This window comes from Nuphar pumila, chromosome 16 (genome assembly GCF_984573655.1).
Source record: "Nuphar pumila chromosome 16, dmNupPumi1.hap1.1, whole genome shotgun sequence".
In the NCBI taxonomy this organism is placed as follows: domain Eukaryota; kingdom Viridiplantae; phylum Streptophyta; class Magnoliopsida; order Nymphaeales; family Nymphaeaceae; genus Nuphar; species Nuphar pumila.
Genome location: NC_143264.1, coordinates 75627007 through 75643689, shown reverse-complemented (window position 1 = coordinate 75643689; position 16683 = coordinate 75627007). Strand labels below are relative to the sequence as shown.

The following is a 16683-nucleotide window of genomic DNA, read 5'->3' as shown; positions in this document are numbered from 1 at the left end:
TAAACTTCAACCCAGGTCCTCAAATCTCATCCCAAGTTCCCAACGCCTAGGTCCCAAACAATGGCAAAGCTCACACTATAGAGGGTGTTTGGATACACCCACTTGTCTCTTCTAGAAAAACAAGACAAGCTGAATATTTTCCATTATGCTATATAATAGAATCCTACCTTATTATCCCATTTTTATCCGAACTCATCCCGTTTATCTAGATAAATGGGTGTATTCAAACGCCAGGCAAAGCTAATCTAAGCCAAGCGAAAGGCCTTAACTCCACATCATCAAGGAAGTGTCTACCTGGACACTACATGCTGTCGTGGAGATGACATGGCCGAAGGATCTCGGTGGGCATGCTCTGACCCCACCAAATATTTTGAAAAAGAACATATGAAAAACTAATAAAAAAAGAGAAAATTGCAGAATTGGATACAAGTCAGAGCAATAGCAACAGGGCTCAGCCTCTCAGAGAGAGAGAGAGCGGTTTTGGAGTTCGAAAACAAAAGCCTAAAACAACAATCAAAACCTCTCTCTCTCTCTAAAACCTAACTGTAACTCTAATCCGCCATTGGAACTCCTGCAACCCACCTTGCTCAGAAGGAAGAGAGAGGGAGAGGAGAGGATATATATATATATATATATATATATATATATATATATATAGAGAGAGAGAGAGAGAGAGAGAGAGAGAGAGGAAACTCTGGAGAAGCGGATAATCAAACTCTGAACGAGATGGGCAACGGCATATCCGTCCTCCTCCCCTGCATCAGAGGCGGCCGCCCCGAACTCATATTCTCGGAGGAGCCCCTCGACGAGACTCTCGGCCACTCATTCTGCTACATCCGCCACGGCCCTCGCCTCCTCTCCGCCTCCAATTCCACCTGCTTTTCCCCCTCCGCCTCCGGCCGCTTCGGCGCTGCCGCCGCCGAGACCACCTTCCGCTCGATCTCCGGCGCTTCCGTCAGCGCCAACTCCTCCGTCCCCATCGCCGTCTTCTCCCAGGGCCGCGCCGACCACGACGGTGGTGGTGGTGGTGGTTTTGGCCTCTCCTCTGATTGTGGGTACATTGATGGTGGTAAGAACGGCGACAATTTCTTCGTTAGCAGCTCGTTCTTTAGCTCGATCCCTCTGCAACCGGTCCCTAGGGTTCTGGTTCAGCAGAGCCAAGACTTAGGGAATTCCGGTAGGTTCGAGCGGGGATTCATGTCCGGGCCGTTGGAGCGAGGCGCGACCTCTGGGCCGTTGGAGAATTCGGATGATATCAATTTCTCGGCCCCTTTGGGCGGGTACTATCTGAAGAAGAAGAAGAGGAAGGGTTTATCTGGGGTTGTGATCAAGAGGGCATTCCGTAGGAATTTCTCGGACAAGAAGAGGCCTTGGGTCTTCCCCGTGCTTAATTTCGCGGGGTTGCATCAGTCTAGAGAGGGTGTTACTTGTAGCGGTAATGTGATTAGTAACGACAGTTGCAGCAATAGGAGGTGCTACGATTATATGGAAAAGGAAGGTGGGAGTAGGGATTTTGGTGACAATCTTCAATGGGCTCATGGGAAAGCAGGGGAAGACAGAGTGCATGTGGTCGTCTCCGAGGAGAATGGGTGGCTCTTTGTTGGGATTTATGATGGTTTTAACGGGCCGGACGCGCCGGAATTCTTGATGTCTAACCTTTACAAGGCGGTTTTCGACGAATTGGAGGGCTTGTTCTGGGAAATCAGGGAGGATCCTTCTTCAAAAGGGGTGGGCGAATGTGAAAGGGCGGATGGTGTGGCGGAGAATTTGGTGGTAGGCTGTAATGAGCATCACCCACCTTCGGAAATCGACGAGAAGAGGTTGCAGGATGATGGTTGCTGCAGTTCGATGAAAGGAGAAGGTGATCTCCTGGAGGATAAGGATAGAAGTGATGAGAGGCAGGAAAATGGGGCGGCTGGTGAAGGACCTGAGGTTGCAGAATGTAGTAAAACGTTGCATGGGTCTGTCAAAAGAGTGACCTTCAAAGAAGAGGCAGTGGAGGTGAAAAGAGGAAAGCTCTTGCGGGAACTGCTCGCAGAAGAAGACGATGATGCATTCAACTTTTGGGGCTCTGGTCGTTTTGGTTTTCGTGTAGGCAATGTCATTGCAGGTCAGGCCATAGCTAAGGATACCGGTTGTGATGGGTCATCTTTAGCAGCAGTGGATGCAAAGGTAGGGGATGCACGGGATGGGAATGGTGCATCTACACCTGTGGTAATTGCGTGCACTGATTCATCTCATCGGCACGGAAAGGAGAGATCGTTACTATTCTCTAAGCTTAAGCTTAGTTTTACCAAGCACAGGGAGAATCAGAGGAGAACGTCCCGTTGGTCATATGATTTAGACAAAGAGAAAATTGAGGTGGAGAACCAAGCCGATGAAAGATCGAAGCATAGTTTCCGGAAGTACAAGACTGGTCCTGTTGATCATCAAGCTGTCTTGAAGGCTCTTTCCAAGGCACTTGAAACCACTGAGCTTGCATATCTGGATATGACGGACAAGGCACTTGATCAGAACCCTGAGCTGGCGTTGATGGGTTCTTGTCTGTTGGTGGTTTTGATGAAGGATGAGGATGTGTATGTGATGAATGTTGGTGATAGTCGCGCTGTAGTGGCACAATATCAACCAGAATTAGATGTTTCTTTCAGGATGACAAACAACCAGAAAAACGGTGTATCAGCCTTGGAGGGCATCCTTGAAGATGCCTCTGATCTTAGCGGAAGCTTACATTGTGGAGAGGCTGAATTTCCTGCTGAAGAGATGAAGTTGACGGCTTTGCAGTTGTCCACCGATCATAGTACCAGCATCGAAGAAGTAAGAATTTAGTGGGGTTGGTTATGCTTGTGCATTTTATTGCATTTTAACATTATTATTTACTTCTTGAACATCTTGACTATTGAATGCAGACTTTTTCTTTTCATGGAAAATTTTCTATAACTCTGTTGTGATGTTTTTTTATATCCTTTTAATTAGAAAACCATCGGAGGCTTGAGTTTATAGTATGCTCCTTATCACATTCCAAACAAGGCTTACTTTTGGTCTCTGAGTTGCAAGTTATCATTCTATATGTTCTTAGTATTCAGACATTTATGTGCGGAAATATGGGTAATTAATGGTTGTGGCCTAGTTTTGTAGTTGTGGACTTATCACTTTGTGAAAATGAACAATCATTAATATTTATTGTTGAACAATATTGATATCATAAATTTTCTTTGCGGTATTGCAAAGTGTTTAGCTCTATTTCTTAGCTGGGCTTGATTTTCTTACAGTTCGATACTCTGAGGATTTTTTTCTTTTTAAATGATGTTTAATTGCATATTTTATTGATTCTGAACTTCTATTTCATGTGCCTGTGGGTTGTGAAGGGTAAAGCTACTGAAGCCTGATATATACTTTGTTATTGAGTTGTGATCTTATGCATTACCTTTTGCCATTGATGTGTATCTAGTGCATGTTTACAATCATATAATGAACTCATACATTTCCAGATCCTATAGAAATAATGTGGTTCCAAGTTTAGTTGCTTTCTGTATGAAATATGATATATTGGATTACTGTTGGGAGTGGATTAGTTTATTTCGGTTTATGTTAATTGCATATCTACAAATTTGATACCTGTGGTTTCTTTAGGAAGTAGTGAGAATCAAGAGGGAACATCCAGATGACAGCCAATGCATTATCAATGACAGAGTGAAGGGTCGTCTGAAGGTTACCCGGGCCTTTGGTGCTGGGTTTCTCAAACAGGTTTCTTCAGTGCTACTCCTTTACCTTGACAACATCAGTTCCTCATTGCTTCTTGTCAAGTTTATTTTTCTGAAATTAAATCACCTTTTTTTCTAGTACAATACTTAATATCGGTGGAATATATAAATTATGTGGTATCAATTCCTCACGCTGAAAATTTCTTCAATGGCTTGCCTCATCAATTCACTGTTTTTTTTTGTGATAAATGTGACCTATTCCATAAATTCAGTACTTTTGAAGTCTTTGGTAGGATAAAGGAAGCCAACTACCTTCATTTGCCCTTTCAAATTTCCAACTGAGATTAGATGGCTTACTATTTGTTTATGTATTTTCAGGCAAAGTTGAATAACGCATTGCTTGAAATGTTCCGGAATGAATATATTGGTACTGCACCTTACATTTCCTGTTCTCCTTCTCTTCGCCATCACAGGCTTGGTCCAAACGACCAATTTTTGGTCCTCTCATCTGATGGCCTGTATCAGTATTTAAGTAATCAGGAAGTGGTTTCTCATGTTGAGAATGTCATGGAGAAGTTTCCTGATGGAGATCCTGCACAGTATTTAATTGAGGAGCTTCTTTACCAGGCTGCAAAGAAAGCTGGTAAGATTAAATTGTTAACCCATGTATAAATTTCTAAATTTAATCTCTGTTGATAATATGATAAGTAATATCCCTTTTCCTATGTTGCTGTGGAAATGCATATGAAATCAATGTGGATATGGTGTAAAATGTATTGTGTAGTAGTAAATGTGTTTACCATCTTACTTTTTGACAATACTACATTCTTGTACTCATATATATAATATTCATTCAATTAAAAAACATAAAGAAATATTCATTCTTGAAAAGATAGAAGACAGGTAGTAAAGTGTGAATTTGTATCGTGTTCTCACATGATGGATTGTATTCAAGCTGATGTCATTACCAAATCATTGCTTGTAGTGAAGAATCCTCTCCTGTACTAATTTCTTTCTCAGTTAAGTCTTAATTTATACCTTAAGCAAATTGGTTGAACTCATGGAAGGTCCAAAAGTGGATCATAAAGATGAACTGTTAAAGTGTAATAAAGTAAGCGGAAATAGATATAGGGAATGCTAAAGCATGCCCAATGTCCTATAACGGACACCCACAAGTGCAACCACAATGAACAAGTCCACAAGGGACAAATACAAAAGCCAACAAAGGGATTAAATAAACAAAGAATGTTATTGAGCATAAGGGCTTGGAAAAACCTATTTTACAAAGGGGTGAACACCCCTATTTATACAACTAAAAGGGAGACCATTGGGGGGCTCCCACTAAGAGTCATTGGGAGACCCCAACGATCATATTAATGACCGTTGGGGGTCCCAATGACTCTTAGTTGGGACCCCCAATGCAATCCCATAAAAAAATAAAAATAAAAATAAGAAATAAAGAAAAAAAAGAAACTAAAATAAATGAAAATGATTGAAATGCCCCTGTTGGGCAGAAATACAAGAATACCCTTTATCGAGTATGACACATGTTTTAACACCCTCCCTCAAACTTTACGGGGAGATGACCGAAAGCTTGTTAAGTAGAAAAATAAAGCGAGGAGCAGCAAGAGCTTTGGTGAAGAAGTCCGCCAACTGGTACTCGGATGTAACGTATGACAATGTGATAGTCCCTCTTAGATATTCATCACGTACATAGTGACAGTCCATCTCAATGTGTTTAGTACACTCGTGGAAGGTGTGGTTGCTTGTGATATAAATGTCGCTTTTATTGTCATAACACATCTTCGAAGGTGTAGAGATGACTATGCTCATATCACTAAGAAGGCTGCAAAGCTATACAAGCTCTATGGTTGTAGTGGCCATTGCACAATATTCAGCTTTTGTTGAGGAAAAAGATATTTTGTGTTGCTTGCATCTCCAGGAAATCATAGAGTCACCTAAAAACACACATAAACCTATAGTTGAGACTCTATCATTAGGATTTCCTCCTCAATCAGCATCATTATAAGCAATTAAATCAAATGAAGAAGATGAGGAAGGAAAAACTCCCTTGGTTATAGTGTTTTTAATATATCTGATGATTCTTAAGACTGCACTCATGTGCACCGTTGTAGGTGCATGTTGAAACTGACTGACTGAATGAACTGCATGAGCAATGTCTGGCCGAGTGATGGATAAATATGTTAGAGATCCGACAAGTTGACGGTAGGGAGTAGGATCTTCAAGAAGAGTTTCATCTTTCAATCTTAATTTGGCATTGATAACTTCGGGGGTTTCTGTCTTCTTGTCATCGAAAATACCGGACTTTAAACAAATGTCAGCTGCAAGTTTCATTTGAGAAAGAATGTACCCTCTGGGGGAATATGCCACTTCAATACCTAAAAAATATCTTAAGAATCCAAGATCAGACATGTCAAAATTTTCTTTTAAAACTTTCTTGATATCATTAATTCCCTACTTATCACTTCGGTGATAATCATATCATCTACGTAAAGCAAGAGAATAACTACCAAAGACCATGTACTTTTCACAAAAAGAGCAGTGTTAGTATAACACTAACGAAAACCCAAACGTGTCATTACATTGCTAAATTTATCATGCCAAGCTTTTGGGGCTTGTTTTAAACCATATAAAGCTTTGTTGAGTTTAAGAATTTTGTCATTACCAATACATACCCCTGGAGGTGGATCCATGTAAACCTCTTCATTTAGTTCATCATTTAAAAATACATTTTTAACATCTAATTGATAAATAGGCTGTTTTTTAATAGAAGCAACAACAATAAGAGTCCTAACACCGGTCATTCTAGCCACCGGGGTGAAGGTTTTCTCATAATCAATATCGTATTCTTGAGAGTATCCTTTAGCTACTAACCTAGCTTTGTAGTGTTCTAAGGACCCATCTACATCCTATAGATTTCTTTCTCATAGGTAACGAAGTTATTTCTCAAGTTTTTGCTTTTTCAAGTGCACTAAGTTCTAAGTTCATGGCTTCAAGTCATTGGAGAAAATTCTTAGCCTCATTATAGTGGGATGGTTCATGGGATGAGTGTAATGCAATTAGACATGACCTATATTTTGGTGTTAAGGAATCATAGGAAACAAACCTGTTAGGGGGATTGGAGATATGACTGGATCTTCTAAGTGAAGTTTCCTCTATGCTAGAATCCTAGGAGTATTTTTCCAATGCATTCATGGGAACTTGTTGACCACGCCGAATATAGGTTTGAATTGGTCTACTATTACTGACATTGTTTTCATCAACATTTTCATTTTCAATATTGTTAAGAGGAGTGTCCTCTTGGTCATTCACCGAATTTTCATTAGGAATCTCTTCTTCTTGAGGAAGAAGATCAAACAAGAAAGCATATTCTCTTTCATTAATGTCTTTAGTTTTCTTAAAACCATTTTCATTTTCTAAAAAGGTTACATCTTTAAACACATACAGTTTGTTATTTTTGGAGTCGAAGCATCTAAATCTTTTTTTATTTTCTCCATAACCTAAGAATACACATTCAATAACTTTTGGTGATAATTTATCTTTTTTATGTGAAAGAACAAAATATTTACAACAAAAAATTCTTAACCTATTGAAATCGGGTATTCTTTCAAATAGTTTTTCATAGGGAGATATATTTTGCAAAGATGATGAGATCATTCTATTTATCAACTAAATAGATGTTAGAGCTTCCGCCCAAAAACTTTTTGGAATTTCTTTTGAAATAAGGAGAGTCCTAGTAGTTTCCAAAATGTGTCTATGTTTTCTTTTTGCTAAACCATTTTGTTGAGGAGTTCTAGGACAAAATTTTTTATGGAAAATTTTATTGGTTTCAAGATAATTTTGAAACTCTTTTGACAAGTATTCTCCACCCGAATCGGACCTAAGGATAGAGATATTACTTAAAAATTGATTTTTGACAATCATATGAAATTTCTTAAAGAATGAGAAGACATCGGATTTTAAGTTAAGAAAATAAATCCACACATATCTAGTAAAGTCATCAATAAAAATAACATAATATGAATATCCTCCTTTTGATATGACAGGAGAAGACCCTATACATCCGAATGAAATAATTCAAAAGGCCTCTTAGACACAAAAATTTTATTGGGAAAAAGAATGGATTTCATTTTTTCAAAAATACAATCCTTACAAAAAAAAAAATTCTCATTACAAAATTTTTTCTCAAAGGGAAAAGAATACTTTTTTGAGAAACTTGGATGTCTAAGTCTTTTGTGCCAAGTCTCAAAGTTTTTATCTTGGACATAATTACAAAAAGAGTTGGTGGGGAGTTTCAAGTAGTTCATGTAATAGAGATCCCCCCTCCTATAGCCTTGCCCAATCTACTTCCCGAACCGAAGATCCTACACAGAGCATCCCTTATTTGATAAGGAGATTTCACATCCATGATCGAAAATTTGAGAAACGGAGAGAAGGTTTAAATTTAGTTGTGGAACAACTCTAACATTTGACACGAGAAATTTTTTAAAAGAGCTTAATGTTTCTACACTTTTGATTTGTAAAAATGTTCCATCGGCAGTTGAAACATAGGAGGTTTTTGAATTAGAACATAAGTCGGATAGCCTATTTTCATCTGGTGTCATATGAAAAGAAGCTCCTGAGTCAAGGATCCAAGAAGACATACCTAGAGGAGAGGAAGAGGCAATGGCGACACCGGATGTAGATGAAGATTTGAGCAGAATTTGAAGCGCTTCCGATAGTTGAGCAAGAGAAAAAGAATCTTTTCTTTTGGATGAATCATCCTTCCTTGGTGTGGTTTCTTCAACGGAAGCAACTCTAGGTTTGAGAGCTTCATTTATCTTGGGACAATTAGGTCTTATGTGTCCCTGTTCTTGACAATAATGGCATATGACCTTCTTATAGTTACCATTATAGCTATTTTGCCTCCCAAAATGTGGAGGCTTGTAAGGCTTAACATGGTTGTCGGTTTTGGATACGGCTAAGATTTCATCTCCTCTTTTTATCATGCCAAGACGAGTTTCTTCTTGATATATTTCTGCAACCACATCTTCTAGAGGAAGATGCTTAGATCTATGGAGGAGAGAAGATCTAACTTGCTCATAATCGGGCTTAAGCTCATGTAAAAATTGAAAAAAGTGTTCTTTTTTCATTTGTTCTCTTCTAAGCTTTACATCTTCACTAGCCACCCACTTGGGTTCTAGGAGAGAAAGCTCATCCCATAAGAGACTAAGAGAGCTAAAGTAGTTACGGACACACATTTCCCCTTGTTTAATGGTGTGAATCTTATTTTAAAAAAAGAATTGTCTAGCGAGGTCTTTTTTAGTATACATACCTTTCATGAAGAACCATGCCTCGTTAGCTTTACGGAATTTGGCATTGTTTGCACAAATTTTTAACTCCACATTGTTCATAAACCATGCAAGTATCTTTGCATGTTTACTCTCCCAATCCTCAATCTTGGATCGATATTCTTCAATCGCCTTGATTCATGCACCTCCTTCCAAAGCCTTTTCTTGATCTCCTTCCGTTTTGGTAAGTTGAAGTTGAGGTTCCAGAACGGTGCCCATCACGTTACCCCAAAGCTTTTTGCCTTGGAGGTTGTTCTCCATAGCGGATGCCCATTATAAATAGTTTGAACCATTTAGCTTGAAAGAAAGATCTATCTTTTGTTCACCTTCCATCATGGTGATTAAGAGATAGGAGCAGCAAATACAACTTTAACAAGAATCAAGAGCACAACTTTGCTTTGATACCATGTAATAAAGTAAGCGAAAATAGATATAGGGAATGCTAAAGCATGCCCAATGTCCTATAACGGACACCCACAAGTGCAATCACAATGAACAAGTCCACAAGGGACAAATACAAAAGCCAACAAAGGGCTTACAAATAAACAAAGAATGTTATTGAGCATAAGGGCTTGGAAAAGCCCATTTTACAAAGAGGTGAACACCCCTATTTATACAACTAAAAGGGAGACCATTTGGGGGCTCCCACTAAGAGCCGTTGGGAGCCCCCAACGACTCTTAGTTGGGACCCCCAATGCAATCCCATAAAAAATAAAAAAGAAAAAAAAGAAAAAAAGAAAAATAAACTAATATAAATGAAAATGACTGAAATGCCCCTATTGGGCAGAAATACAAGAATACCCTTTATCGGGTATGACACATGTTTTAACTTAAAGATGTTTGAGTTACTCAAGAGATTCCAATGAACCCAGTTGTTGCTATTTGGGGTGAAAAAACCAGGAAACTCAAGTTTTTGGCACTTCCACTTTGAGAAAAATAAATAAGTAATCCATAACCAGATTTAATAAACTTGAGGAACAATTTTGGTGCATGCTTCTACAAATATTCTTCCTCCACTTTCTTTCAGAATCCCTGAGTCTCTTGTGGGTTTTAGAGATACAGAAGATCAGCAGCTGCGCTGACACACAAATTCACCCATAACAATGTGTGTACCAGCAGCCTCTGCCTTAAATGAATTTATACATTTTCTTATGCTGATCCCTAACTATATTACAAAGGATATTTTATTCATTCTGATCAGTACTCGCTGAATCTACCACTTTGATGGACCTATATCACATGTTTGTTTAGTTATCCCATTATGATTTTTGAGTAAATATCTATTGTAATTCTCTGGTGTACATAAATGCATCACATGATACACAAGTTTTAAGAAGTTTAAAGCTAATCAGCAATTATAATGACAATGGAACCTTTCTAGTCTGTTTCTACCATGTGATGTTTGAAATTGAAGGTTTGACTTACGCTAGGGATGAATAAGTATGAATTCAGCTTGAGACTTGGCTACTTGACATCTGTATTCCAAGTCAGCTTGTGCTGCTTTTCTATTTTGGTAAAATGCATAGCTTTTGCCTCTGATTGGTCTGTCAATCCAACTGCCATCGAGTCAAGATTCTGAATTCCTAGTATCAGCCACTGGTTCTGTTAGCCGGCATTGACATCCCTTTCTTTCAGGTATGGAATTCCATGAGTTATTGGATATACCACAAGGGGACCGCAGGAAATACCATGATGATGTTACAGTCATGGTAATATCTCTTGAAGGAAGAATATGGAAGTCCTCAGGGAAGTACTTGTGACTATCAGCAGATAGCATCTTCTAGTGGGTTCTTCATGATTCAGTGACTGGCATCTACTGATTTGGCATTGCCAACAAGCCTGAAGTCTGGGAAACATCTGGTTTATTCAGTTTGTATTGCCCGACTGACCTGCTCTCTAAAATTCTTTGTTTTCATGCCCAGTGGTATGGAAGCTACCGTTGGAATGATCACACCTGTGGCAAGAAAAATGCAATGGAATCTGAAAAACTAGTCTGTTCAGCTGCCTACCTTCACAGACTTGAGACTTGCTATCAGAGCCTTTATGTTAGATTGGAATCACAGTGCATGTATCAATCTGATTCACTTGAAGGAAGCTTCTTGGAAATATGAAGAGGCAATGAGTGCTGTGTGGTTACTCGTCTTGGGTATTCTTTTTTGGTTCAGTGATTCCAAATGCTGAGCGATGCTGATCTTCAGCAATTCCTGTTTGTCAAATGTTATGAGTAAGGCAGTTTTCAGAGGGGAATTATTTTGGTTCCCCACCTCTGGTTTTCTATCTTCCTTTTCCTTTCTGAATTATCTTCCTTTGTGTCAAGGCCTGTGTAGAGTTTTTATATGAAAGGGTGAAAAATACGGTCTACCCATGTACAAGATTGGGGAAATTTAATAGGATACAAATAGTAAGCAATCAAGGTAAATTTACCAATTACAGTTGTAGAGAATTTTTCAGTTCAAATATAAATGAATACGACTTTTGCTATTCTTTCTTTTTTTTGGTGAGTGAGCTTTTTTTTCATAGAGGAATGGGGAAACCACCCGAGGGGTGTAAACCCGGGCACACCCCTCGACCCTAGGGAGCCACCAGATTCAGTTTACTCAAGGGGAATAATGCCCAGGGGAATCGAACCACGGCTGCTCGTCTGACAACCGAGGCTCGTTCCAACTAGGCTATCCCCTTGGGTCTGGTGTGAATGAGAGCTTGAATACGATATTCATGTGCAGTTGCATGAGAAATCCTTTTCATTTTCCTCCAAAGTTCTTTAAATTCGAGCAATTGTTGTACTGAGTAAAGTCATAGCACATGAATGCTAACTTCGCCGTTTCTGGCAAGTGGTTGATCTGTCTCTCTCGATTTCTAGGTGTAGTCAGCTGTCTTCAACTGATAAATAACTTCTCTCAAAAAAAATGATTACTTCTAGCAACATTCTTAAATGGTTTTTATCAACTTCTTGGCTTACCCACAGGGTGCATTTTGACCCTTCTGATCTAAGATCAGAGGTGAGAAGGTAAGACCCACATGAAGGAAAAACCGCGACTTTTGAAGTTTGCAGCAACTTAGGTAGTAACTTCCAGATAAAAAAAAATCCAGATCATTGGTATTGGGATGTTCTGCTAAAGATGCACAAAACCTTGGTGAAACTTTTTTTGGATAAGCAATCCTTGAAGAAACCTTTCAGATACAGTTTTGGAGCCTTCAAGAAATTTCCTATTTCATGGTCGTCTTTATTGGCTTCTAGCATAAGCTAGATGTGAACAGTGGATGACGCATTTTTTTTACACCTTCCTATGTTAAAACTTATGAAATTTTGGGGCCGAGTGACATAGATAGATGATTGGGACGCACTTATAACCGAAGATTCTCGGATTTGAATCTTGCAGGGGTTATCCCCCAGCTTGTCTATGAAAAAAACAGTATTATGAAATTTCATTACATCCAATACACACACACACACACACACAGCTTCAGTTGATCGGCACCATAATGAAATGTCAACATATTGAGATAGAAATATCGCTTTATTTTTTCTCTAGTCATGCCCAAAAAGATGGTCAAATTGTATAAAAAATTGAAAGGATGTTTCAACTGAAAAAACACTGCATTTATTTAGCAGACGATGTACATTCACCACAAATTTAGCTATATAATGTCCTGGCACACCACCATATCCTACTAACCTTTCGTAAGTCTAAGAGATAACACCATAGACACGAATCCTCTGTTCTATCACAGTATCACAAGAAGGGCAATTTTTCCTAGTCTGTTTCTCGTGGGCCTCATTGCAACCAACACAAAGAACCTGATGAGCACAAGGTAGAAATACTACAGAAACCTCCTCCTTCATGCAAACCAAGCATCCCCTATCAGACTTTATCTCTTTACAAGACTCTTGAACCTTTTCTAGTTCATTGGCGGACTTTTTATTTGATTCTCTTACTTTCTCTGCCATATCTGAATTGGATGCGAATTGCATGTTTGATAAGCAATTAAGCTGACTGGATTTCGATGATGCTTTAAGTCGTGACAGATCCTCTTCAAGCCTTTGGATGTCATCCTTGTGTCGCTGAAAGTCTATTTCAATCTTGCGGCACAAAGCCACCTGACTCCTTGTAATATTAACTTCAGTTGTTGCCTTGGCTCTTCTTTCCTCCTCTGCTTGTGAGATTGCTAGCTCCTTCGCTTCCATTTCACCCCTCCACTTCATCTGTTACAAAGCAATTATTAGAAGACGGGTACAATAAAAATCGATTAATCTTTCCCCCATAATGCTATCTACTCACAATAGAAATGAGATTGCATATATTTTTGAGAGGAGAAGGGAAGAGAGCAAGAAGCAAGAGACAGAGCAACTCATCAATGTATATCAATTTCAAAAGATGACCAATTCAATTGGCATTTCAGACCCCAAGGGGGTTGGCGTAGTGGGGCCTTGGCTGCTAGACGGGCAGTCAAGGTTCGATTCCCATGGGTGTCGCCCCTCTGGGCAAGCCAACATGTAGCATAGGCCCTGGGGGCAGGGGTCCTGGCCTCCGAGTTTTACGCTGCCGGCACGACGACCGTAGGTATCACAGGCTGAGCCAGCACGACCAGGTCTTCATGCCAGGTGCGGTTTCTTCGGGTTATAAATCCAAAAAAAAATTGGCATTACAGTTTTTTTTTACTTGGAGAAGCCCTCCCAAGAGCAGAGGCCTAGCCACGCTGGCTCAGCCTGCTGTACGGTTGCTATCCTGTCAGCGTAAAACTCCTAGGGCTTACCCCTCGGCCCCAGGGAGTCACCAAGCTTCGGCTTACGCAAGGGGGTGACGCCCATGTGATTTGAACCTAGACTGCCCATCAAACAGTCTAGATCCCATCCCACTATGCCAAACCCCTTGGGTCTCGATTGGCATTACAATTGCAGCACACCAAATACAGAGAAATTTTAAAAATAAAAAACAATGGTAGCACAGAAATATTGCTTCTTGCTAACCTCAGCTTCTTTCTGTGCCTCCTTGATGAGCTGCAACTGTTGGTGCAGATTGCTATTCTTCAGTTTCTCCTCGGCCACCTCCTCCTGCAGCTTAGCTTTCTGCTTCTCCCATGCTAAGAGTTTCTTCTGGCATTTTTTCTCTCGCTTCTCAACCTCTAAACATGTTTTAACAGACTCAGCTGCGCTTAATTTTGCAGCAACCATTTCAGCCCTGATTTCTGCATTCTCCGTTTCAAGACGTTTTACAGCTGCATTGGCACGATCAACTTGAACGCTTGCCTTCTTTAAAGCACCTTCCAGTTCAGAGAGCTTCTTCATGGTTACATCCTCAAGTGCCTGTTTATTCTTCTGCTGTAAAATTTCTTCCCTTTCCATTCTCAACATCTTAAGCTCGGTGAGATCACTGCTTAGCTTTTTAGCAGCTTGCAATGCTTTCTTTTGAGCCCACTCAATTCTCTCTTGCAATTGCCTCTCCAGCATTTCTATTTGGTGTGTCAATTTGAAAATCATTTCCTCTCTTTGGTCGACTGCTCCATCAGGCTTTTCATCAAGATGCATGTTTTCCAGATTACCCACAATGGAAGTTACAACATCAGGGTTACCAGACTCCCTGGATTTTTCACAATGTTCAGGGGAAATTTGAGATACAGAATCAGTTCCAAGAGGCGGTTCAGAGCTTGCAGGACCGGTCATCATGTGCGCAGCACAAGTGCTCTCATACATGATACCTGGTTGGGGCTTCAGTAAACTAGCACATTCTGATAGCCCACTGATCCCAGTATTCCCTTTATGGTGCATGCAAGAAGTGATTGAAGGATGCAAGCAACCTGAGGAAGAATTGAGAGGAGTGTGTCCAGGGGCTTTTGAGATTTCTGAAACACCAGAAGAAAACATTGTAGCAGAGTTCCTTGTTAACATTGACAATTTCACAGGTGACATGTTCAAGCTGTTCAGAAGTACATCAGTATTGATCATTGTAGAAGTCAAGTTTGTAGCATCTATGTTATTCACGAATCCACTGATGGTTAAACCTTCGTCTCCAAACCCCAATCCACCATACGCTTTGCAAGGCTCAGACGCTTCAGCTCCAGGCACCAAATTTAAAGAAGGACGAATGGGTACAGGAACTGAAACACCCCTCGGCAACAGTAAGGGGTTTCCCTCTTCTGCACCATCACCAATTTCTCCATCTTTTTCAGATGGAGGCAATGGAAATTCCAATGCACTCGCCCGACCAACATGGAGATCGCTCATTAGGAGGCACCACATTGCATCCCCTTTACTCAACTGGGGCCTAACTTGCTGAAGCAAACACACCATCCGGGCTAACGAATACCCCACCAGTTGTTTCAACTCTCCAAAAACGAAAGCAGACTCCTCTAGACCACCTTTAACACCGTTATTCAAGTACGTCAATGAATTGTGAATGATGTTCGGTAGCACATCCCCGTTCCCGTAACAATGCCCGTTTCTCAATACCGCCTTCAACGAAACATCCTCATCATATCCCAAAGACACAATCTTGCCTATAGCTTCATTGTAAAGGAATTCCAAATTCTTCAACAACAATTCCTCTAATTGTTGTTCAGTACAGATTCCCCACTCACTTCCATCCATCTCACGGCAATCCGATGAACACTTACTGCAGACTGAGCATGATTCATCGAGAACGTTACCATCTCTCTCATTCATTAAGCCCATACCAGGCTTAATCTCCCTACTGATTCCCATGGTCTCCTCCCCATCATTAGTCATTTCAGAATCAGAAGATTCAGAATCAAAATCTGACACTCCCTTTGGATTGCCCACTAAGAAAAAACTCAAACACAATCAAAAGCCACTATCAAAAGAAGGAGAAACCATGGTTCAGATGACAATTACCAAAAGAATTTCAGGTTTGAATCGAAATTTATGCAATTTCTAACGATAACAAAAAGACCTAAGTGATCAAATTACACGATAAGTGAGATAAACAAAACACCAACACCCACAATTGCGATCCTGAACTTAAGGAAGATCAGAAACAGAGATAATTAATGAAAGAAACTACTAACGATCGATTCATAATATCACGAATCAGCTTCAGTTGATCAATTAACGGCGTTAAGGAGGAGACTTACAAGCGTTTGCTGAGAGATTCAGTTCTCTCCCTCTCCCTCTCTCCACTTCTTGAGTCTGAGAACCCTATTTCCTCTCCAACAACAGAGTTCCAAGAAGAATACAATGAGAGCCGATGAAAAATGGGTGCTCGGCAATTTATGCAAAGAAAGCAAAGAAAATCTGGGAATACCCAAAATTGGGAAAAGGAAGAACTGGATAGGAGAAGGAAAAGCACAGTAAACGAAGAAGCTTCTTGGGAAGATGACGCTCAGATGGTGATCCAAAGAAGACAACCCAAACGGGAACTTTAAAAATCCCACCTCCGCCTGCTCACCTTCGTAGGTTAATTGGCTTGAATGTCCATGGTTCGGGTCTGGGTTGATATCCGAATCATTGATTACTGGCTAGTGGTTGTTTTAGATATGAGAAGCCCCTTCTGGATCCAATTAACATAGCAATCGGATCTGATTATGGATTTTCATATCTCAATCCAAACCGAAACTGATGGTGTACTAGCATGTGAAAATGGTAAATTGGATCCGAATCTGATATGGATTCTTTC

The 16683-nt window shown here is 40.1% G+C and overlaps 2 protein-coding genes across 3 annotated transcripts; one reads left to right on the top strand and one right to left on the bottom strand.

Annotated features, from left to right (window-relative positions):
* Positions 1 to 435: 435 nt before the first annotated feature.
* Positions 436 to 11533, top strand: LOC149813656 (protein phosphatase 2C 29-like). Its single transcript, XM_089991349.1, has 4 exons — positions 436 to 2814; positions 3631 to 3744; positions 4080 to 4344; positions 10688 to 11533. The coding sequence occupies exons 1-4, from the start codon at positions 727 to 729 to the stop codon at positions 10810 to 10812; spliced, it is 2592 nt and encodes an 863-aa protein (XP_089847475.1). The 5' UTR covers positions 436 to 726; the 3' UTR covers positions 10813 to 11533.
* Positions 11534 to 12631: 1098 nt separating this feature from the next.
* LOC149813655 (MND1-interacting protein 1-like) lies at positions 12632 to 16442 on the bottom strand. 2 transcript variants are annotated; one of them, XM_089990852.1, is made up of 3 exons: positions 16142 to 16404; positions 14022 to 15829; positions 12632 to 13256 (listed from the first exon to the last, which is right to left on the bottom strand). In XM_089990852.1, the coding sequence occupies exons 2-3, from the start codon at positions 15774 to 15776 to the stop codon at positions 12741 to 12743; spliced, it is 2271 nt and encodes a 756-aa protein (XP_089846978.1). In that variant the 5' UTR covers positions 15777 to 15829; positions 16142 to 16404; the 3' UTR covers positions 12632 to 12740. The 2 variants fall into 2 exon arrangements, with proteins under 2 accessions (XP_089846978.1, XP_089846976.1); XM_089990850.1 differs by having other exon boundaries at positions 14022 to 16442.
* Positions 16443 to 16683: the final 241 nt, after the last annotated feature.

Bases quoted from the DNA above. Each gene is read 5' to 3' on its own strand.
- LOC149813656 (XM_089991349.1), top strand. From the start codon at position 727: ATGGGCAACGGCATATCCGTCCTCCTCCCCTGCATCAGAGGCGGCCGC. The intron at 2,815-3,630 runs GTAAGAATTTAG...TGGTTTCTTTAG, and splicing joins ATAGTACCAGCATCGAAGAA to GAAGTAGTGAGAATCAAGAG. The intron at 3,745-4,079 runs GTTTCTTCAGTG...ATGTATTTTCAG, and splicing joins GTGCTGGGTTTCTCAAACAG to GCAAAGTTGAATAACGCATT.
- LOC149813655 (XM_089990850.1), bottom strand. From the start codon at position 15,776: ATGACTAATGATGGGGAGGAGACCATGGGAATCAGTAGGGAGATTAAG. The intron at 13,257-14,021 runs GTTAGCAAGAAG...GCTTTGTAACAG, and splicing joins AGGCACAGAAAGAAGCTGAG to ATGAAGTGGAGGGGTGAAAT.